The sequence below is a fragment of the Alligator mississippiensis genome, chromosome 2, assembly GCF_030867095.1.
Source record: "Alligator mississippiensis isolate rAllMis1 chromosome 2, rAllMis1, whole genome shotgun sequence".
In the NCBI taxonomy this organism is placed as follows: domain Eukaryota; kingdom Metazoa; phylum Chordata; order Crocodylia; family Alligatoridae; genus Alligator; species Alligator mississippiensis.
Window position 1 is genome coordinate 262,731,782 of NC_081825.1, and position 23,379 is coordinate 262,755,160.

At 43.4% G+C, this 23,379-nt stretch overlaps 1 protein-coding gene across 6 annotated transcripts; it reads left to right on the forward strand.

Annotated features, from left to right (window-relative positions):
• Window positions 1-354: 354 nt before the first annotated feature.
• On the forward strand, window positions 355-23,216 carry CIPC (CLOCK interacting pacemaker). Of its 6 annotated transcripts, XM_014611339.3 has the most exons (5): window positions 863-967; window positions 2,138-2,172; window positions 8,785-8,962; window positions 9,832-10,001; window positions 18,664-23,216. In XM_014611339.3, exons 3-5 carry the CDS (start codon window positions 8,836-8,838, stop codon window positions 19,516-19,518), a joined length of 1,152 nt encoding a protein of 383 aa, XP_014466825.1. In that variant the 5' UTR covers window positions 863-967; window positions 2,138-2,172; window positions 8,785-8,835; the 3' UTR covers window positions 19,519-23,216. The 6 variants fall into 6 exon arrangements, with proteins under 6 accessions (XP_019354781.1, XP_059579096.1, XP_014466826.1 ...); XM_019499236.2 differs by lacking the exons at window positions 863-967; window positions 2,138-2,172 and adding an exon at window positions 355-736; XM_059723113.1 differs by lacking the exons at window positions 863-967; window positions 2,138-2,172 and adding an exon at window positions 766-788.
• Window positions 23,217-23,379: the final 163 nt, after the last annotated feature.

Sequence of the window (23,379 nt, forward strand, 5' to 3'; positions counted from 1 at the left end):
TTCGACTTGACTAGTGCATTTTCCCCTCACCCACAGGGCTGCTTTCTATCTTCAGGCACTTTCTAGGGCCTCCAATTAGCTCATTTTTGCTGCCTCCATCTGTACAACTGGCCCCAAACCTGGTAAGCACTAGGCTAGGACTGCTCATTCACTAAGGGGCTGCAACTCTTCTGCTTAGCCAGAAACGCTGTAGACTTGTCAGTGGCAGCTGAAGGGCAGGGGTGGCTGCACTGGTGTCCCCAGCAGCAGGTCAGACAGGCTCCAGCCCAGAGAAGGGAAGGCATCAAGCCGGTAGCAGGAGCACCACTCGCCCTGCTCCTCCACAGCTGCCCACACGGAGCAGGGCAGGGGCGACCAGCACCACTGCTTCAGCGGAAGCTCCTTCTGCCAGCTGGGGGCAGGACATGATGGGGAACTCTTCCCCGGATAGTGCCTACCCCGCCCCTTGCAGGTCCGCCCGGGCTGCCTGCTCTCGTGTGGCTACCACCGCCTTGACCCCACGCACTGCTGCTGTGTGCCTGGCCAAGGGCGCTGTGCCATGCTGTTGCACCTCCTCTTCCGCACGCCCCAGTCCGGGGGGGCGAGCGACGCGGAGACTCGTGGGCTGCAAAAGAGCTGGAAACACCAGGGCCCTTCGCGCCTCAGTCCGAGAAGAGGCTACACGGCGACCGAGCGCGCCTGCGCAATGCAACAAAAGCCCAGGAAGGAATGTCGCCCTTCCCCGTTGCCATCTTAAGTGAGGGCAAAGCGGCACAGCGGGGAGGGGTCCCTGCCAGGCTTGGGAAAGAGTAAGGCGGCGTGTTTCCTTCCGCCGGAAGCACTTCTCTAGGCGCTCGGGAGGGCTGTACTCTATGATGCTAGTAGAGCGCATGCGCTGGGGGTGAGGCCCGGGGCGGAGGGGGCCCGTTAGCGGCTGTATCTCGCCTGGCGGCGCGTGGCCTCGGCCGGGGACGGGGCAGGGCCTCAGGTAGGCGGCGGGGGGTGCAGGGGCCAGGGGTCCAGGCCCGCCCGTGTATGCGCTCCGCTGTCCCAGGGCGGCGCGGGAGCGCAGTCTTGTGCCGCGGTCTCTCTGGGCCGGGGGTGTCCCGCGGATCCGTCCCGCGCCTGCGGCCGGCCCCTCGCCCTTGTCCCGTGCGGGCTGTGCCCGGCCCGGACTGCTGCGTGGCCCCGCGGCGGCCCCGGGGCTTCCCTGTGCTGGCGTCCTGCGGCCCCCGCGCTCGGGTCCGCGGCCCGGCCCGGCCCCGCTCGGGGCTGCCGGTGCCCGTCCTCCAGGAAGGGTGCCGTGTTCATGGCCTGCGGGGGGCCCTGGACCGCGCCCGGAGCCGGATGAAGCCGCTTCTGCAGGACTGAGACCGCTGCCATTTAAGGCTGGTGCAGAAGCGGCTGCCCTGCCTTGCCCCCTTCTTGTATTGGTCCAATTTCGGACTAATCCAGCGTCTGCTTTTAGCCGGGTCCCAGTGTGCGGGGTCACTCTGGGTAAAAGCAGGCCTGGGACTTCCCTCAGGACAAGGTCTCTTTCCTGGGACTCTACAGACAGAGGAGCCCGTTGCCCCATTCAAGTACATTTGAAGTATCCAAGATAATGCTTTGTCTGGGAGAGCCACAGTGAATTTGAGTTACTTCCAGGGACCAGGTGCATGTCTGTGGTTGCCAGGCTTTACCTCAGCCAGAACCAGTTCAGATCCAACATCTGTTTCTAGCTTTTGAGCAACAGGTGACTCCAATCCTGGGCTCATGTTAAGAGCTCCAGGTAAACCATGCAGGGATGATATTTCCAAACTTGATCTCTGGGTATTTCAGGTGTCACTGACTTCTCCTGTGTTGTAAGAACCCAGCCGAGTGCATAGTTTCATCATCAGAAATCAGGATCCCCGAGTAAGAATTTTAGTGGGTGACTGCTCATAATGCACAGGCTCATGGCGTGGGTCTGGCTTGCTCTTCTGTAGTTATGGTAGCTCTATCAATGCCAACAGGTCAGCAGACCTGGCTTTAGTACAAGGAGCTGAAAGGATGTGAAAGATCATTTAAGAGACACTTTTGTATATCAAGAATTTCCATTCCAGTGTTGTATGCTGTTAGTCATTGTACCATCTAAGTACTAACATTTATTTAACCTCTGGATTTTATCATGGACAAGATGTGAAGGACAAGAGTGCGGGAGAATGCTAAAATGTAGGTATTTTATAGCTAATGAGATAAATTATATTTACTGGACAAAATTAAAAAAGTATTATGGGTAATGAATAGTCATGCTTCAGATCACAAGAAAGCCATTAAGTAGCACAAGCAAAGAAGAAATTTAGGGTTAGGTTAATCCAAAAATGTTGGTGCATCATCTGAAGGATCTGGTACTGGATACTAGACTTCAGACTACTGGCCCAAGCCATTATGGACTTTTCTATAGTCTTCAAGTTTTACATGTCACTTTTCATGCTAGAACTGTACTTTAATAGAGCCATGCTAGAAGGAAAATCACTTCCCATATAATACCTGAGTATTCAGATATTTCAACTTTGTTTATCGTTCACTGTGCATTTATGCAAATTGACTCTCTTGCTTTTTGTTTCTTGCACATTGATGCACAACTGTCTGCATTGTAAGCACTGGAGGGAATTGTATTGTACTGTTTTGTTTGCATGATACCAAGCACATTTCTTTCAAAGTATTTGTTTTAATAAATTCCTCTGTCCCATTGTACTTTTCCTGGTTTTCAGAAAATTGTTCTGTTTATCCTGCCTGAAGGATGTGAGAGTATGTAGTCTGGAAGAGAGTATCTTGGTTGTATGTTCTGGTTTTCAGAGCTTCTAGTTTCTAGATTGCACATTCTGGAAGGGCAAGGTAAGAAGAGATGTTTCTGAGGCTGTGTCCACAAGAGTGTTTTGTTTTGTTTTTTTTAGGTGCAGCATCCCCTATGCTGCCAAAGCAGTCCTAGCATTTATGCAGTTGTATCGTGCAAAGGTGTACTGTTGCCCATATGGTAGATTCTGTGTACTCTTCCACTTTGCAGGTGAAAAGCTGTGTTTTCAGAAGCATAATTTGGCTGGCTTAACTCTGTCTACAGGAGCTTCTGTTGGTTCAGCTGTGTCTGTCAGGATCATGTGTCTGACCAGCACAGCAGCACCGCAAAATTCTGTAGCATGGATGTGGTCACGGCAAACATAGATCCTCTTTGGCAAACTTATTTTGTTCGTTTGCTAGTAATCTTTAGCTTTTAGTTCAGCCTCATTCTTTAGGATGGTCTGGGGGAGGACTTCAATTTCAATCTACTCATCTGTTCTTGGATCATTTTTGATGCATATCCTTAAGAGTTTTTACTTTCTAGAGGTCTCCAGTTAATTTGCTGATGGTGTTTAATGTGAAGAAATTAAAATGCACAACTGTCCCACTTCACACAAAGGGACATTGATTTAATTACAGATAATAAGTACACATTTTATACCCACTGCTTTATCTGGGTCACTCAGGCTGATGAATTTAACAGCAATCAAGTAGAGCTTGATATTACATTTCAACAGTTTGGTACAAGAATTTGCATTCCTACTTCCTAAATTTTGTATGCATAGTAAGGAATTAGTAGTTTGTCCAATTTAAGAGTTCTTAAGAGTATTAGAAATTATTTATGTGGAAACTCTTCTCCAAGTGAATCATACTTTGTTAAATAGTCCGGAGACTGAAATTATTCTGTTTCAGTACAACTCAATAAGACTTGCCAGCCTGCAATCTTTAATTCTTACTGTGCACCAAAGAAAAGAACAGAACAAGGCCCTTTCCATTATATTCACCACTTTAGTTATTTTTAAATCCCGTCTCTTGGCTTACTGATAGTACTAACAGCCAATGGTGACAGTGGATCTCATAAGAGATTAATCTGGATTGTAAAGCACATTCCATCCTTATGCAGTTGTTCCCAAGACAGAGGAAGGTAAAAATGTATAGGAATTGAAATGTTCTTTTTGTTCACGTGTTATGATCGTGATGTACAGGTGCAAGCCTATCCTGCTTTCTGCTTGGTTTCAGACTAGCACAGCTAACTACATCTCTTGATATCTCTGTGCAGATTCAAGATGGGTGTATATTTGTATATGTACAAATGACCTTCATATTGAATGCCATTTGTCCGTCTTAGATTACTGTCTTATCTCCACCTTTCTGTCTGTCCCAAAAAATAAAAAGGATAGCATCCTATTCTTGCCACTGTTATCTGTAGTGTGATCCAGTCAAAAGATATCTATGAGGGAACTGTGACTAAGTCCCACTTCCCTGTTTGCCAAATCATCCAGAGACCAATATCTAGTTTCTTATTTTATTTTTCTACCTGTAAGTTAACTCCAGGTTTTCTGTTTCATTTTTACAAGAAAAAAAGTTTAGGGTGGTGTGGTGGTATCTATTTTGGGAGACCAAAAAGCAATCTGTTTAATATCAGATAAAGACCTTGAACTGATGTCGTCCTTAGTTATCTGATTCATGTGTGGGATTGTGTAAGGAAAAGGCACAAAGGGTTAAATTTAACTAAAAATACTAAATTAAAACTGGGCTGAAAAGAATTCTGACTTGCAGTATTTTTGTGTATGTAATGATAATACTAACTCCTAAAGTCAAGGCTATTGGAGGCTCCATTATAGGTCTGTCATTCTATAAGTCCAGCGCGTGTGTGTGTGTTTGGGTAGAACAATAGGCATATTTATATTTAGAACAATACAATGCTTTATCTAAATTGGAACAGGAGACTCCAAAGATTTTGTTTTAAAACACACACATCTTTTTTGTATCTCGTGTAGGCTTAGTGGTTCACAGGATAGGTATTTGGACACTGCACAAATGGAATGCTCAAACCTGATGAGGCAACATTGTATAGTAGCTGGTGTTTGGAGACAGAGAGTTTTTGGGTCCTGGAAATTATTTCTGCCTCTGCTCTTAACTTTCAGAGTCACCTTCAACAAATCATGGTAGCTTTTGTGGCTCAGTTTGCATAAAACTTATGATGATGCTCTTTTCTCTTTCAAGGGTTTAACTTAAACCAACAATTTAACATTCGCAAAGGAGAATTAGCTGCAGATTATTATAGGTGTACAGTATTTAATTCTGGTCCTTGATGTTTAGTTTTTGCTAGTACTAATACTTGGAAAGCATGGTGCACAAGCAGTTCGATATTTGTTTTGCAAAGACATGTACATTGATGTCACTGTGTAAGTAATTGCCTATGAAAACAACATTAAAAGAACATTAAGGTTGTTAAATCAAGTACTTAGCAGTCAGAAACTGCCTGAATTAAGATTGCACATGTAACCTTGAATATCTTAAATGTGTCCCTTCCCCCTTTGTGTGTGAATTATAGTATGCAGTCATATAATTAACTGCACTATATATTTTTTCCTTGAACAACCTGTTTTATGTGCACAAGTTGCCCATTCAATTTTTCATTTTATTCCTATTGTTATGAGATTGGGGGCACACCAACTGCATGCCATTCAACCCAGTTCTCAATAAAAAAATAACTTCCTTACAGGCTTTTGTATGGCATTCACCACTAAGTATGAGTGCTTAGTAAATATTTAATCACACCTTCTAGGAAGAATGTCATGTTGCCTAACATTTTACAGATGGGAATCTGAAGCTCAGATATCAAGTGTGCAGAAATGTTCAGTGCCCAATTTGGGATGTGTGTGGTCATCCCCCTTGCTCTACCCACCCCACTCCCAGCTGTCATAGACAAATTTTGTAGCATTGTATTTTTCCAAACAGCTTTCAGTTATATACTGCTGAAGCATCACATACACACATCAGTGAAAATTGGATCCTGGCTGTCTCAGATTTGTTACCAGAAAAGAAGAAACACAATGGTCATTTGTGAAAAGATGTGAGAATCCTGGGTGGCAGAGATTAATACTAGTTCTCCATGGTGATATTCCACTACCAAAACCACACTATCATCCTTTCTTTTCCTGCTATCCCGTGCCCCATTTATATAAACAGAGCCTAAAGATCTCCATCACTATACAAACCTGATTCCTTCCCTCAACATTCTCTCTCCTGTGCCTGAAAGAGACAACAGATCCTATGGAAAAAATGTATGATTTGGAATTTAACTGTACTTTCCTAGGACCAATTTAAAGATGGACAGGGGGCTTCTAATAGAGCTTCCTAATTTTTGTATGGTCGACTTTGCAGCCTACACATTCTTCTTGCATCATTTCTTTTTGTATGTAATTTTCTAGTTATTTGCCAATTCACTTTTCAAGAAAACTTAGAAAAGTCATCATATGGAACTATGTTAGTCTCCATGAATATGGTTCTGCCACTTAGGCTGATGACAGTAGTTGTAAACATTTATGTGGGCCAGTTGCTAGAGTTAAGGAACGTGCTGTGTTATTGACTTTCACAGCTTTTTGCTGACAATGCAGAAATGTGGGTTCTCTAGTGGCTTCAGACCCACATTCCTCTACCCATCTTCTCTCCAGCCTGTCTGTAATCCTGTTCCACATTCCAGTCCATCACTTAAGGCTCAGACAAAAAAGCAGCTCCCAGTTTTAACTCATGGCGCTTTGCAGGAAGTGCTATAAGTTACAGTGATCCCTGGACCCAACAGATATTCACTTGTTGGGTCCCGAGGGGTTGGATATCAAGCTTCTGTTTAGAGTGGCAGTGAGCCTGCAGCCTCTTTCCCCTCGCAATGCCCCTCCTTCCAACCCTGGTGCTGGTTTTGGGGGGGGGGAGGGAGGGAGTGAATGGAGGGAGCTTGTTCTAGGGGTTTCCCAGTCAGTGCTAGAGGTTAGGGCAGATGAATTGGAGCACCCCCACCTCTTGGGGAGGCTCCACTCCACTCCACCCATCCCACCTTCCAGCACCAGCTGAAAAAAACCCAGACCAAACTCCCTCCACTGCTACCCCTCTCCTTCCCCCCTCCAACACACATTTTGAAGACAGTGGCAGGAGCATTGTTGAGCTGCATCACCCCTGCCACGCTCCCAGCATGCGCAGGCACAAGTTACTGAAAGCATTTCCTTTTGGAGTGCCTTCATCGGAACCCTCATGCAACGAGGGGTCGGATTTGTTGTGGGATTGGGTCCTTTTAAAGCTTATTGCAGCCATACGCTTGTGTTCGGTCATGGCTGTAGAGCGCTTATCAGGGTCTAAATTGGATGAAAATTGTCACTTTTATTTGTGCCTTTAAGAATGACCCCCACATTCCTGTCTGTCAGGTGGTCTCTTCCACTATCTTTCAGGCAATAAGAGATGACAGGTTCCTGCTCTGTGTTCTTGTCGTTGCTATCTTGGTGGTTGCTGATTGATGAGAGTAACAGGGAAGGAGCTGCTCAGCTGTATACATAGACTGGAGCATGCTTGGTATTGATGTTCTCTGCAGAGAATCCAGTTGTTGAAACCTAATGAGCATGTGAACCCAGATTCTGTGGGGTGATAACCTGGCTCAATTTTAGTGAATTTTACAGGAAAGATGAGAATCGTGACAACAGGGCAGCTTCCCACATTTCAAGTTTGTGCTCCATGCAGGAACCGGAGACTCTCAGTAAAATGATTGTATGAATTATTGCATGGGGATACAACACCCTTTTTTCCCTCAGTGTATTCTAAGTTAACAGCTGAACTGTTTAACGGCAGTTTAAAAAAATCAGCCTGAGATGCACTTGACATGGAAAACTTCAACCCAAACAGTCAATGTTGGGTGAAGTGGTAAGCAGCTGAAAACTGAGTCTTCAGTGTAGCCATCTGTAGTAGCATCACCTTTAATTAAATATCTGTTGATCTAATGGGTTGCCTATTCTTCATGCTGTTCTGGATTACAAACGTATCTTTAGAGGAGTTTACAGGGGACAAATTTTGTTCTTAGTAAAGAACTGTCAATATTGTATTTATTCGGGTCTAAGAAGGCACTGAATTTAAGATGACCCCCCCCCCCGCCCCCCAATAATTAGATTGTATACATGGAAAACTTATACACTTGTACAATTTTTTCCATGTATAGAATTGAATTATTTGAGGGTCATCTTTTTAATTCCCCCCCACACACACTGTTGCAGGGGGGCAGGCAGTTTGCCCCATGCTTGTGCCTATCCCCCTAACACCTCTGCCTCTGCTTCCCCCTGCCCTCCTCTCCCCTTCCCCAGCCTCTGCTTCCTCCCTCCCACTCTTATGCATGCTCTGTACCAGCAGGCTTCACCTCCATTCTAGCATGAGACACAGAGCACAGCCCCAGCCCCATAGCAGCTGTGTGGGCTGTGCACCACTCGTACAGGACTGGGCTGGGGCCATACTCAGCTTCTGTTCCCTCACCTGCCCCTCTCCGCACCTTACCTTCAGTCCACACCAGCAGTTTTCCAACCATAATGCAGCCTGGGGCACTATGTGGAGGGGGGGAGATGATGGGGTACAGAGGTTATGGGGGTTGGAGGGCCAGGCAGCAGCTGTGGCTATGGCTCCAATCCTGGGTAGGGGCTGGAGTCACAGCAGCTGCCTGGCCCATCCACACTGCTCTCATGCACAGTTCTGAGATGAGGGGCTTTTCCTTCCATGTTAAATAGGTGGGGAGAACCTAGTCTTAGAATCAAGTAACTATGGTAATTTAGATTTGCAATGGCAAAATGATAAATCTAGAGTTAGGTGTTAAATAACATCTGCTGACAGAACATCAAGGGCTTGTCCTATTGTCCAGTGTTCCTCTTACTGCAAAGATAGGCCACCCCTCTTCTTACTGCAAAGTACATCTTGCATTGGTAGAATTAGCTGCTTCAAGTTCAGAGAAAATTGTATTTTGTTGTTGTTTTCCAGAGTCCTGTCAATGGAAAAAGTGTTGACAACTGCCTCCATCATTGTGGAAACATGGAAAGAAAATATCCGTCCAGAGAGAGCTCCAGAAAGCTACTGGGTAAAATGTTGGAGATGAAGAAATTAAGCCATCATTTCAATATGGCAGCAGCTGAATCTGACAAGGACTCTGGATTCTCAGGTTTAGAAAAAGATCAAATTAATTTTCCTTGTGTTATCTTGTTCAGACTTCACAGTGTTCTTTACAGACCTTTCTGTGTCTAGTCCCATGTCTGTCTGAAAGAAGGTTTTTCTGTATAGGGCATCTTTAAAAAAACAAACCCATCCAACTGGAACCAAGATCTTCCGAGCAGCTATTTATGTTTATATAACTCCTTTGTCAGTTCCAGTGGTATTGGAGTTTGACTCATTTCTTTAATGGGCATAGTTTCAATCTTTGCCAGAGCCCAGAATGAGGGGATGGGGAGACTGTCTCTTCATCATTACAGTGATTAACGAACTTTTGTTACAGTGCTAAGTGTTCCTTAGGATGTGATTTTTGAAGTCAGAACAGCCTGTGAAACTCATATATTTTATGAGCCTTATAAAATGTAACAGACATTTCCAACAAAACTCTGCAGTGATCCTTCCCTTAATTTACAGGAAAAATCATGTACTGGAGACCTAAGACCACAAGGTACAAGAGAGCCACAGCACAGCCTGTGGCAGGGAAAGGTTTTGTTAACATTGCTCCATCCAAATATACTTCGTTACCACAAATGGTTAGAAAGATGGTACAGTCCCTGGCCTCTGTGACTGCAAGAATGCCAGTAATAAAGGGATTTTTATGTAGACTCTTCTTTGCTAAGAATTAGTGTGAGAACTGCTAACTTGTCTAACAGAGACCACTTAGCAACCCCCAAGAGTAAAGTCTATTTTAGGTGGAGTTCAAAAACAGGTTAGCAATATTCTTTACAGCCTGGTTGAGCAGAGTGGAGCAGTGAAAATGAAGGCAGGTTAGCAAGTGTACTGCATATACAACAGCTAATAACTGGACTTTGCTCCTATCAGATGGGAGTTCTGAGTGCCTGGGCTCCATGGAGCAAACTGACTCGGAGGATAGGCTGAACACGTTTTGCTGGAATTCAGAGGATGGGCCCTGGCAGTGCCCTGTGACCACAAGCAATTCCTTCCCTGCACTTTCTCCTATGGTTGTAATGAAAAATGTGCTGGTCAAACAGGTAAGAAGGAAATAGTTTGTGGGAAGGATAAGTAAACATCTCTTTGAAAGGGAAATCATTATCATCATTATTGAATGCTACTGGTTTAACTTGTTACGCTCACGAGATCTTGGTATTAATACTGCCATCTCCCAATAATTGAAGATCAGCTCATGAGTTCAGCCCTTTATGTGGCAGGCTAGAATCACCAAGATACAGAACAAATATTTGATGTGCCAGTTCTCATACATCTGTCAAATTTCCTTCTTTAAAAGGGATCTGGATAAGTCATACTGAGAGAGAAATTCTGCAAATTGATTATATAGCTCAAAAATCTAATTTACTTCTTTACTGATACTGTTAATTTACTTTTCTCTATCACTCACCTTAAAGAATGAAATTAAGGTTATTAGTTTCATTTGTTCATTCTCAAGCAGTAGCAGTGCTTTGGATTGTGGTTTCCAGTGCTGCAAATGAATGTTCAAAATGTTTATTTCAAAATAAATTAGACACCAGAATGTATCCTTCTGTATTTGTGGTTTATTTTTTGTTCAAGCTTTTTCTGTTTTAACAAATCTTAAGTACGTTTATGTTCAAGCTGAGAGAACCCTAATTAAATTAAATAGTTGCTAAATAAAAGTTCACTTAAGAGTTCAACTTGCAGCCACTGCATGGATTCTCTTCTTTGTTGTGTGTGTCATTCTACCAGCCATTGTGGATTTTTGAAGTCAAGGCAATTCAATTGATGTACAAGTGGAATAGGTGATTTATTTTTCTAAGAAAGATATATGTTTTGGTTTATTAAAACACATGGATTAGATGCTTTATGCTCAATGTGATGGATCTTATTGCTATCTATGAAGGTACACCATCATTTTATACATTTATTTAAGCAATAATATGATTTACTGTTTTCAAGTACTTATGAATTGTACATCTTCAGAAAATAGTAAATTGTATAGCATTTGCTAACTAGGCAGTTGACTTCTTGCTCGTGATTTGTCAAGGAGTTGCATTAAAACAGGCTTTTAAGATCATTCAGGTGGGCTCAATGGGTGATTCTGATGAGACATGTGGTAATGTTTTCTAAAATCAGAGGCTGGGTCTCAGCACCTGTTATGACTTTCCCAGTCTTTCTCATTTGTCTTTGCAGCATCAGATTCTTCATACAATGTATGATTTAGTGCATCACTTTTGGAAGACTTCACCTAAAAAAAGTCATGTTTTTCTCCATGATTTTCTTTTTTCATATATAGACAAGCAGACAGCCTGTATTGCCAAGGTTTTGATAAAGACTTGTGGTTCCGCTTATTTTTTTTTTTTTTAAACAGATATTTTAAGTTATCATTTTAGGCCTTAATGCTTTTTGTATTACATCCCGATTTCATTTTAAACAAGTTTACTTGTAGAAAGGAGAATTTTGAATTAAATATCAGAATAAGAAATCTGATTAAAATGGGAATCATATGCTTCTATCAACCCTGCCATGAGTATGTTTGTAAGACACTTGTGAAACATATACATCCCAGCAAAAGATGTGGGAGATGCCTACATCTGGTATTCCTTTATTTCTAATTCTGTCTGTCTCATCTTTTGAGGAGGTATGAAGAAATGTTATCCCTACATCTGAGCAAAAAAAGTCCTGTAAAATCATTGGGGAAAATGGCTGTGGGTCCTGACCTTTGAGATTTGACATGACCGCAAGCAAATCTGGTTAAACATGAATATTATTAGTACCAATGCCCAGAAGGACAATGAGCTTGTGTAACTGCCAAAATGAAATCTGCAGGGTATGCATTTGTAGGGAAGTCAGTTCTTGGATCTCCCAGATATGATTTCTTAGTCTGACAAAACACTGTGATTCAATCTAGAGGCAAGTCCTTGGAAATGTAGACAAACTGCTTAAGTAGCTGCATAAAGCTCCATTCTAGTAGATGATAGACAAGCTTCATCTGCTGGTGGGCTGCAGGTCAGAACTGGAAAATAGCATATTGGCTCCTGTGCTATTCTAATAATAAACTTTATAGAGGATATTGCAAGCACTTTACAGGATTAATTAGATACCTTATAAAATTAATAATGTAAGAGAGAAAATTAAGAATGAACTGGGGAGAGAATTTGTTGAACCAGAATCTGTTTCATTGAGCCAAAGACTGTAGTGTCTGAACCTAATTATGTATGAATGAAAGAGAGCCTTGCTAAAATGAAGGATTATACTGCAACAAACAAAAGCAAGTGGCATAGGTCAGAGGAATCATGAGATGTATTTCTGCCTCCGTTCATTTTGCCTTGTTATCATAGGGTTGTGTTTTGTCAACTCTGAAATTGTCCTTTCAACACAGTGATAATTCCCAAAAATAGATGCATTTAGTTTGGTCCATCTCATTCTCATTACAACAGTTATGAGGGATATTTTAAAGTTAGTGCTAATGGTCTAAACTATTATTATTGACTGTGTTTCTCTTGCTTGAGACCAGGTCAACAACTGTAGAAGAACGGCACAAAAATCCCTTCTATCTATGCTGATTTCAAAGTGTAAATGGCAAGCTCTAATAATAATAAAATGGTTGGAGTTAAGCTGCATTGAGTTTCACAAAATTATTTGCTAGGTTTTTATAAGTCTTATGAAAACTGCTGACCCTTGGTGAGCAGAAAGATTTCTGGACAAAGTGCAGTGTCTGTCTTAATTTAAAAAAAAAATGGTTCTAGAGGGAAGTTGCAGAATGGGAATTGACAGATATTAGTGTAATATAATATGAAGAGAAGAATGATACTTGAATTTTGGCAGAAGGAGGAATGCAGCATAGGGGAAGAAAGACTGAGATAAGAGAGCCAGAAAAGGAATGAAGGGAAAACAAGAGCAAGATGAGTAGTAACAATTTTGAGTGTTTGCATCACTGTGGAAATACTGAAAAGCCTTAATCAGTTGTGTTCTCTGATATGGGCAGAAGTAACTTGTAAACATTTCTAAAAGGGAGGAGGAAGGTACACTAGCTGTTAAACTGCAACTGTTACTGTTGTCTGCTTCTGTATCACTAGAAGTGATCTAAATCCCTGGACACTTAACCCTGAATACAACAGGGCTAAAATAGCAGTGGTTTTACTACAGTACAGGAGCTTAACATTCATCAGACAGTTACCAATCATCTGAATGTGTACATAACCACAGAGGGGCAGTCCCAATGAATGTGGCTTGTTCACCATTCTACTATATTAAAACCAGTAGGGTAAAGGTATGACTTTGAGAGGGGATGGCAAGTCAGATACTTTTCTTCTAGTGTAACACACACATTACTTGGCAATATACAATTACATTGGTTTAGTCAAAGCTACAGTATTGTACAGGGGTGCATCAGTTTGTAGAGCAGACTTTCTTCCTTGAGCCACGGGGTCAGGGGTGTCAGACATATGGCCTGCGAGCCACATCTGTCCCATGAAGCTGCATGATCCAGTCCATAGGTCTTGGACCAACCCCACATGCAGAGCTGGTCTTGCAGCATGGGATCAGTCTGGGATATGAGATGCATGCAGTGCCCACCCCAAGCCAACACCGTGCACTGGCTCTGGGGCTGGTCTGGGTCTGACTATACCAGAGCCAGCTCACAGGGGTGTCTGTTAGGTACAATGTGTAGCTCATGCCCCAAACTGACCCCTGTTCCGTGACAAGTGTGTGCAGCACTGGATCACGCTTATGGCATTTTGCTGGCCAGGCTCTAGTGTGCACTGGCTCTGGTGCATATGGATAGCCTGGAGCCCAATCCTGACTGCTCCAGAGCCACTGCAGTCCTCATGTTGGTCCCCTGGACTGCAGGCAGTGCTCACAACACTGGATCCATCCTGCACGTCACCTGCAGCAAAAGCCTCAGAATGGAGCCAATGCATAATGTCTGCGGCCCTGGGGCCTGGCACAGGGAGCACGCTGCCCCTGGGGCCCCACCAGTCCAGCCCTTTGCACTGGTTCTGATGCAGCTGGATCTAACGTACAGACCCTCATTCAGCCCATGGGGCTTGATGAGTTTTACACCCCTGTGCTGGGGGCTAAATACAATTTTTTTATACAGTGTGTAGTTTCAATATATTTTTAAAGATACAGGACATATTTGTGAACAGCAATGGTGTATATGACAAAACTATATTAAGCGCTTGCTATAGGAGCAACAGTGACAAGATTAGATTCCTGTGTTTCAACCAGTGTATAGTTTGAACAGCTCTCAGCGAGATCATACAGCATTCATTTTTGATTGCTTGTTAGTAGAGTCATAATTAAAGGGGTATGTACTGAATAATTTTTAAAAAGCCACTTATTTTATTATCCATGTATTTTCAAATCTAGCCTAGAGTTCCTAGTTAGGAAAGGAAGAAATATTAAAATAGGCTTTTAAAAGTATTTTCTGTTTGCCAGTAAATGAATTGTGATCTATAACTTTGTCTCTAGCACTGCTTTACATGTGGCTGGAAGAGGAGAAATGCTTGCACATGATGCAGCAAAGCTGGTAGTATTTAGCAGTGGTGTCCACCAGGATTGGCTCAGCTCATCTGCATTGATAAGAACTTTAGTGTCATACTGAATCAGACTGTTGGTCCATCTAGCTTGGTATCCTGTTCCTGACAGTGGCAGTAGTGGATGCTTTAGAGGCAGAGCATCTGAACAAGGTAATATCTAGTGAAGCAGTTCTCAACCAGGGTGTCACGAGATGCTTTGAAGGGTGGTATGAGGAGGTATGCAGATAAGTGCAGGCTTAGGTTTGTCCCTGCTTGGTTGACTTCCACTGCCCATGCCTGCAATCTAGTTCCTCTGCAAGGAGTGGTAAGCACTGTACTATACATGTACAGCATGTTGGTAGCAAGAGGAGGGTCAAGGAAAGTGTGGGTCCCTTACTGAATTGGGGAGGATTGTGACAGGATGCAGAAACGGCTGAAGTGTATGTGGGACTCGCCCTACGAACACGCAGTTCCTCCGTACACACTCTTTCTCTCTTTCTTTCTCTCTTTCTCTCTTTCTCTCTTTCTCTCTCTGTACACCTCCCTCCCCCCCCTCCCCCCCCGGTACCAGTGCAGGCCTCATGCTCCCTGGTCCGGCAATGCAGCTGGGAGCCATCTGGTGTTGGAGCAGTGTGAGTAGGGAGCCAGGGAAATTGCTGGGGTTGGGGTGGGGCTGAGCTGCTGCGTTCCTGCTGAGGCTCCCCCTGGGTCCTACTGCCCCTGTCTCCTGTCATCTTTGACAAGCAGCCAGGAGCAGATAAATATTTTCTAATTTTTTTTAGGGGCCCCACGAACCAGATAGAATGGCCTGGTGGGCCAGATCCAGCCAACAGGCTGTATTTTGTCCACCCCTGGGATGGGTGAATGGACTGTAAGGTGAATAGAAAACTGGCTGAAGCATCAGGCTCAGGGACTAGTAGTCAATGGCTCGATGTCTAGTTAGCAGCTGGTATCAAGTGAAGTGCTCCTGGGGTTGGTTTTGTTCAATGTCTTCATCAATGACCTGGAAGATGGCACCCTCAGCAAGTTTGCTCCCTCAGCAGATGACCCCAAGCTGGAGGGAGTAATAGATATGCTGGAGGGTAGGTCTAGGATTCAAAGTGACCTAGATAAATTGGAGGATTGGACCAAAAGAAATCTCATGAGGTTCAACAAGGACAAGTGGAGGAGTATACCTACTTGGCTCGAGGAGTATACCTACTTGACTCGCACTTGCAGGGAAGCAGTGAGACAGGCCAAAGCAGATACAAAACTCAAGTTGGCACCAAAAATTAAGGAAAACAAGAAGTCCTTCTTTAAGTACATAGGGAGCAGGAAGAAGGTGCAGGGTAACATAGGGCCGCTACAGAATGGACTAGGGCAACTTGTAACTGATAGGATGGAAAAAGCGGAGATCTTAAATAATTTCTTTGCTTCTATTTTCCTGGACATGGATACAAATGCACCTCCCAATGAGTCTTTAGTCTGGAGTGAGAGTAATACCAATCCACAAACGGTTAGCACTGACCTAGTGAAGGGGCACTTGGAAGGGTTTGGACATATTTAAGTCAGTGGGCCCTGAGGATCTTCACCCAGCAGTACTAAAGGAATTGGCTGATGACAGCAGAACCACTGGCAGAGCTGTGGCACTTGGGACAGGTCCCAGAGGACTGGAAAAGGGCCAGCGTGGTCCCTATCTTCAAGAAGGGGAGGAAGGAGGACCCGGGTAATTATAGGCCAGTTAGCATCACCTCTATTCTCAGCAAGGCCTTAGAAAAAATCATAAAGGATCACATTTGGAGGGGGCCAGCAGGTAACACAATGTTAAGGGGCAACCAGCATGGGTTTATAGCAGGCAGATCCTGCCTGACTAACTTGGTCTCTTTTTATGACCAGGTCACAAAGTGCATAGACGCAGGGGAGGAAGTAGATATTATTTACCTGGATTTTAAAAAGGCTTTCAACACAGTGTCACACACAATTCTTATGAGTAAACTGAGTAGCTGTGATGTGGATTTTTTCACAGTAAGGTGGGTGAAAAAGTGGCTTATGGGACACACCCAGAGAGTGGTGGATGGGGCAAGTTCTCCCTGGAAGGATGTGGGCAGTGGTGTCCCCCAAAGCTCTGTCCTGGGACCAGTACTGTTTAATATCTTCATCAACAATTTGGATAAGGTGTTGAAAGCACCTTGTCCAAATTCACAGATGACACTAAACTGTGGGGCATAGTAAACACGCTGGAGGGCAGGAAGCGAATTCAGGAAGATTTGGACAGACTGGGGAAGTGGGCAGATCAGAATAGGATGCAGTTCAACAAGGATAAATGCAAGGTGCTGCACCTGGGGAGAAAGAATCTCCAACACACCTATAGACTGGGGGGTACCATTCTGAGCACCACAACAGTGAAAAGAGATCTCAGAGTCCTGGTTGACGCAAAAATGAACATGAGTCGCCAGTGCGATGAGGTAATAAGGCTAACTGCACTCTTTCTTGCATCAGCAGAAGTATGAGCAGGTCTGGGGAAGTGATAATTCCCTTCTATGCAGCATTGGTGAGGCTGCAGATGGAGTACTGCGTCCAGTTTTGGGCGCCGCACTTCAAGAGGGATGTGGATAACTTTGAGAGGGTTCAGAGGGCTACTCGTATGGTTGAGGGCCTGCAGGTAAGACCCTATGAAGACAGACTGAGGGATCTGAATCTCTTCAGCCTCCACAAGAGAAGGCTGAGAGGTGATCTTGTGGCTGCCTACAAACTCATCGGGGGGACCAGCAGGGAATAGGGGACACTCTGTTTACCAGGGCACCCCTCAGGGTTACCAGAAATAATGGCCACAAATGGAAGAACAGATTTAGATTGGACATAAGACATTCTTTATGGTAAGGGTTGCCAAAATATGGAATGGGCTTCCAAGGGAGGTGGTGTTTTCCTCTACCCTGGAGATGTTAAAGAGGAGATTAGACAGGCATCTGGCTGCAGTTACCTAGCCCCGGTGCTCTTTCCCACCTGGAGCAGGGGCTTGGACCTGATGATCTACCAGGTCCCTTCCGACTCTAGAAACCTATGAAATCTAAGTGTAAAGTCCAGCATTTGGAATGGAACAGTCCCATGCATCAGTACAGGCTGAGGCCTGACTGGCTGGGCAGCAGCTCTGCAGAAAAGGACATGGGGGTTACAGTGGACAATAAGTTAAATATGAGCCAGCAGTGTGCTCTTGTTGCCAAGAAGGCTAACGGCATACTGGGATGCATTGGTAGGTGTGTTGCCAGTAAGTCAAGGGAAGTGATTCTTCCCCTGTGTTCAGGACCAGTGAGGCCACATCTGGAGTACTGTGTTCAGTTTTGGGCCCCTCACTACAGAAAGGATGTGGACAAATTGGAGAGTCCAGTGGAAGGCAACAAAAATGGTGAGGGGGCTGGGGGACATGACTCATGAGAAAAGACTGCAGGAACTGGGCTTATTTAGTCTACAGAATAGGAGACCAAGAGGGGACTTAATAGCAGGCTTCAACTACCTGAAGGGGGTTCAAAAGAGGATGGAGCTAGACTTTTCTCAGTGGTGGTACATGATAGAACAAGGAGCAACGGTCTCAAGTTGCAGCAGGGGAAGTTTAAATTGGATATTAGGAAGAACTTTGTCACGAGGAGGGTAGTAAAACACTAGAACAGGTTACCCAGCAAGGTGTTGGAAGCTCTGTTGTTGGAGATTTTCAAAACCCAGCTAGACAAAGCTTTGGCTGGGATGATCTATTTAGGGGATGGTTCTGCTTTGAGCAGGGGGTTGGACTAGTTGACCTCCTGAGGTCCCTCCAAACCCTATCTTTCTATGATTCTATATAAATATTTTTTTGAAATCGGGTGCTGCTCAACTCACAGAAGTTATGGAGCGTGCCTCAAAATTGAAAAGGTTGAGAACTACTGACCAGAGTGATCTATCCCCTGTTCATTACACTTTTTGGCATCCACCATCATAGAGATGTCAGAAGACACTTCCTTACTGTTCTGTTTAATAGCTATTACTGGATCTGTCATCTGTCCCTTTTTGAACCTGCCTTTACTATCTTCCTCTACAACTTCCTCTGATAATGAGTTCCAGAAGCTAACTTTGTGTTGCATAAAGAAGAACTTGTGCGTTTTCTTGTTAAACCTGTCTCTAACCCTTTTCTAACCCTTTCTTGCTTATATTATCAGTCACAATAACTAGATTTTCCCTCCATACTTCTCAGGGAAGCAGTTCATCGCAGCTTCAGTCTTGGACTGTCCAGCCATCTTTTGAAGTGATTCCAGCTCAGCCACAGCTAGTGTTTCTTCATCCCCACATTGCTCCTCCTGTTAATCCTCACTTCGTTGGCAAAAAAAGGAATGACTCCACTAATTACCTGCCCATCCTGAATTCCTACACAAAAATAGCACCACATCCCTGCAAAAGGGATCGTGACTTGGAAAGAGATGAGACCAGTAGGCAGAAACGGCTCTGTACAGAAGCACCTAAGAGAGAAACATCTCCCTCTGTACCAAGCAACAGCAGCTTACCCTCGAGTCCCTGTGGCCAATTATTACTTGGCTTTAAGCCTGCTCAGGACTCTAATCAGCAGAGCACTCCAGCTTCAGTGGCAGGTGGGAAAATGTCAAGTATGCCTAGTTTTCAGTGTGTTTCTACTGATAATCAGAAAGCCCCAGGTTTGACTCCCTTCCAGGCATCAAAATGCACTTCTCATGAGATTGAGAATCCAGCACAGCATCTGATGCAGTCTGCAATATGCAGCCAGCCCTTGGCACCAGAGGATCTGTGCACGACTCCTGAGCTATTCTTGCAGCAGCAAAGTAAGTGCAGGCGCTTTCAGAATACCTGGGTTGTACTGCGGAGGTCTGGATTGTTGGAAATCACCTTGAAAACCAAGGAGTTGATTCATCAGAACCAGGTGACCCAGATCCAGCTGGACCGGCTGAAGCAGCAAACACAGCTGTTCATGGAGGCAATAAAGAACAATGCTCCTCAGGCCTGGGAAGAGCTACAGGCATCTCTAACTGGGTCTGAGAGAGTTAACAGCAGTCTTGAGTCCACCTATCCTAGCATGTAGTTCACAGCTATTGTTCAAATGATTCCTGTGCCTCCTTATTTCCAGTTTTCTAAGTCTGAGACTGCTTAACAGCTTATAAAGCAACATGTAATTAACAATGTCCACAAGGCCAATTGTGAAACTGGCACAGTGTTGGAGTGGCTTTGAAAAATAGGTCCTGCTGTTTCATGTGATTGGTAACTGTGCTCTTCATTGGACCAGAGAAGCACATATGTGCTAAGATGATGCATTCCCACTCTTGTGGTAAAAAGAGCCATTTACAGTGTTCTAGTAAGTACCCTTCTTTTCATCACATCTCTGGGCAGCCATTCATAGAACAGAATAGAGCCATCCATGGAGTTTCATGGGAGCTGATGGGGAGAAAAAAGAAGTTTTCATGGGTAATATGTTATCTCCAGAGTGCGGTTGGTACCCTACCAGGTGGTGTGGCCTTTAGGTCATAGCCACATTTAACTAGTGGAGATCTGCTTTCATTGAAGTTGCATTTAATATACAGCTTTGCTTAAACAAGGCAATGAGAGCATCTGCAAAAATAATAAGCAGTTCCAGGCAGGCCCTGTTAGTGTGCTTATTTTGGTTTTGCTTTCTTTAAAACTGAGTTGGGTGAAAGTTAGAAAATAAAATTAAAAAGGTTTTGCATTGAAAGTAATTATTTAAAAACCATGTTTATTCGCACTGCTTGTTAACAATTAACAGTTATACTAAGCAGGTAGCTTTGGATTTTCCACGTGTGTAATGATTTAAACCCTGACCCCTGTTACTTCATTTAAAAAAAAAAAAAAAAAAGTTAATTTGCAGTGACTTTGTTGTATGTAGTATGAAGATGATGTTCCTCACCAGCCAGGAATAATCTGTCAAGACTTCATTTGATTTGTATCTATCCAATTTAGGAGACTAGGGTTTTTTTGAGCTGTGAAATCTTGCTAAGTTTAAAAAGGGCGGGTGGGGGGGGGAAGGTTGTAGTGGCCCCACAGTACAACAAGCCCTTGTTTCTCTTTTTTAAAAGAACCATCAGGGAGTCTGTAAGAGAGAGACGCTGCCAGCTTAGTTAACTCTTCCCCAGAATCTGATCGACCTGATCTTGAACACTTTTATTTAATAATGTTTGTGATAGGAGCAGCACCATTATTAATCCTCTTGAAGTGCATGCATACACCCCGGTGCCAGCTGAGGCAATAGACTATGTCAAAGGTACACAAAAATCTTCTTGCAAAAGCTGTTCTGTGGATGTGTTTATTTTTTAATTTGAAAAGTTGTTCAGCTTCACACTGAACCATTTTATTATGGGATGCATAAAATAGATATGATATATCCCTATCAGGAATAAAGTGAATATTCTGGTGGTGTTTTACAATTGTGAGATCAGAGTTCAGTGCCTTTTGGTTTGGAAATACTTTTGAAGAAACTTGAAGTCCAGGTGATCACTTCTCTTTGCATCTCCTTTATTTATTGCAGTTTCTTCATAACATCTGATGAAGTGGGCTGTTGCCTACAAGATCTCATGCATCTCTGAACCAGTTAGTCTCTGAGGTACTACCTTGCTCTATCTTCTTCCTTTCCTTAAAAAAGAAGATAAACACTTTTTCAGTCAAAAATAAAGGGCAGGCCTCACACTAACTTCAGTATCTTTAGGTGTTCATTGTTCTGATTGTCTCAGAAATGAGTACTGCACTGGGCACTGAAGGGTGTTTCTGTAGCCTTCAAACAACAAAAGATTTAGAGGAACTTTGGAAGCAGGGGAGGTTTTCTCCTTTTTAGCACATTTCTTACTTAATAGGAATTGCACATGTGCCTCAAGGGGAGAGGAAACCCAAGCCAAGCATGGACTGGTCTTTTGGCCTAGAGAGATTTCCTAGCAGGCTCAGGAAGCCTTAGGGCCCTCTCAGGATCCAGCTGAGTAATAGCAGATTAAGTGCAGCTTGTTTGGTGGTACCCTACCCACAAGCTTAAGCAGAAGATGGAATTTAAGGTCATGCACAGGCCACCTTCTACCTTTGTCTGAATATAGTTTGCTCCTGTTACAAATTATGGTGTGTGATTTGAGGCAGCAGGTTTGAATAAGAGGGTGTAGAGGACAGGATAGATATACACATGCCAGACTAAACATTGAGGGTATATTTCTGCTGCATAATACTGGCACTCAAGTTAGCTTGGTTACAAGGAGCAGTCTTGCTACAATACTGTATAGCTCTGTGCACCTAATTTACCCTGATGAGAAATTGTGTAGCTTCCAATCTCCTTATCCAAAGCAGGGGGAAAAGGCTATTTCTATTGCTTTGAGTGATGCAGATGTATTTGGCTTGAGGAAAATAGCTATGCGAGCCACCTCTAATTAGTCCCTTTCTTTCTCTGGAATCTTTGCCTTCCCCATCTGATGGCATAGAGAGTCCCTAAGCTCAGACTCTATTTTTTAAGCAACAGCTGTTCTAAAAAGTGACATGAGGGGTCTAGAATGAATTACTGACACTCTAGAGATGGAAGGAAGGAAGTTCAGTCCTGGTTGTCTGAATGTGAGAGAAATGTGAGCTGGTGGCTGGCTCTACTTGCAACTCTCTAGAACAGAAAATGTTTGCTGTTTCCCCAACAGTGTGTTTTCAAGGTGAGAGAAGTAAAACTGTCATAGTCCACTCTACGATGTGCACACTCTTCCCTGACAGTATAGGTGCTGGGTGAGTGAGTACTCCAAGTTTGTGGACTCTTCTATTGGTGGTGGTTTAATTTATATAAATATATTTTGTTTTTTTAATAAAACTGTGAATAAATAAGAGCAGTTGCTTGGAAATCTTACTGGGTATCAGTCCAAACTTCTTAAACAATATTTGCTACATTACAAAGATCTACTTTAGAGCTGTTATGTAGGCCTGGAGTTCCTTTGGAGCCACATGCCCAGATAAAGATTTTCACTTATGTAAAATTATTATGCAACATATTGGAGGTCTCTAATGCAAATACAATAAGTATGATAAAATACAGTCAAATCTCAATAAAATACAAAGTGTCAATGAAACCTGGTCTTCTTGCTTTTCTCTTAGCTGCCTTTCTTCCTGGTTGTCTTGCTCAAGCTTTATACAGCCAGGGCTTTTTTAGCGTAGCTGTAGCTTAATAAAATAGTTGGGCATGGAACTGTGGTGAGAGAACTTGCTGCTCTTAATAGATTATTTTTAGAGCAGTGATCCATTCCACTCCTAATCTGGAAAATGGCTGGGCAGGATTGATCAGAAATATCAACCTCTTAAATTAAACAGTTCTGTAGTTGTTGGATTTTAAGTTGAACTGTTGATTTCTGGATTTTAATTTGAACTGTTGATCCAGCTGCAGCTTTGTTCTAACAAATTAGAATTCAAGAAAGAAGTTCTGGACCCTAAGATTATCTAAGCAGCTTTCTGGGGTTCCTATTATGGCTGCTGACAACTAGTAGATGTCACACAAAGAAAAGGCAGATGGGTCAAGCAGACTTTGGCTTTCATGTAAAGTTTTAATAATTCTTGATCGTTTTGAACCTGTAATTGCTTTTATTGAGAGGGTTTTTTTAACTTTAACTGCAATTGGAATGTAAACATTTTCTGTACCTTTAAGTGCATTGCCAGCTCTGAATACAGTATGTAAAAACTTAGTTACAAAATGTGACTTTTTTTGTAAAACTTTGCAGAAATGGACTGTGAAATATGAACAAAATAAAGTATATGCTTGAAAACCTATGAGTCGCTCTAATACTCTTTAAACTACAAAGTCCTTCATCCCAAAGCACACTCTACAAACAGCTTTACAGTGACATGCAGCTGCTTTGGAGGAAGCATACTAACAGGAGGCTTCTAATAGAACATGTCTACAAAAAGTACCCAGGATCTTTAGCATTGGCTC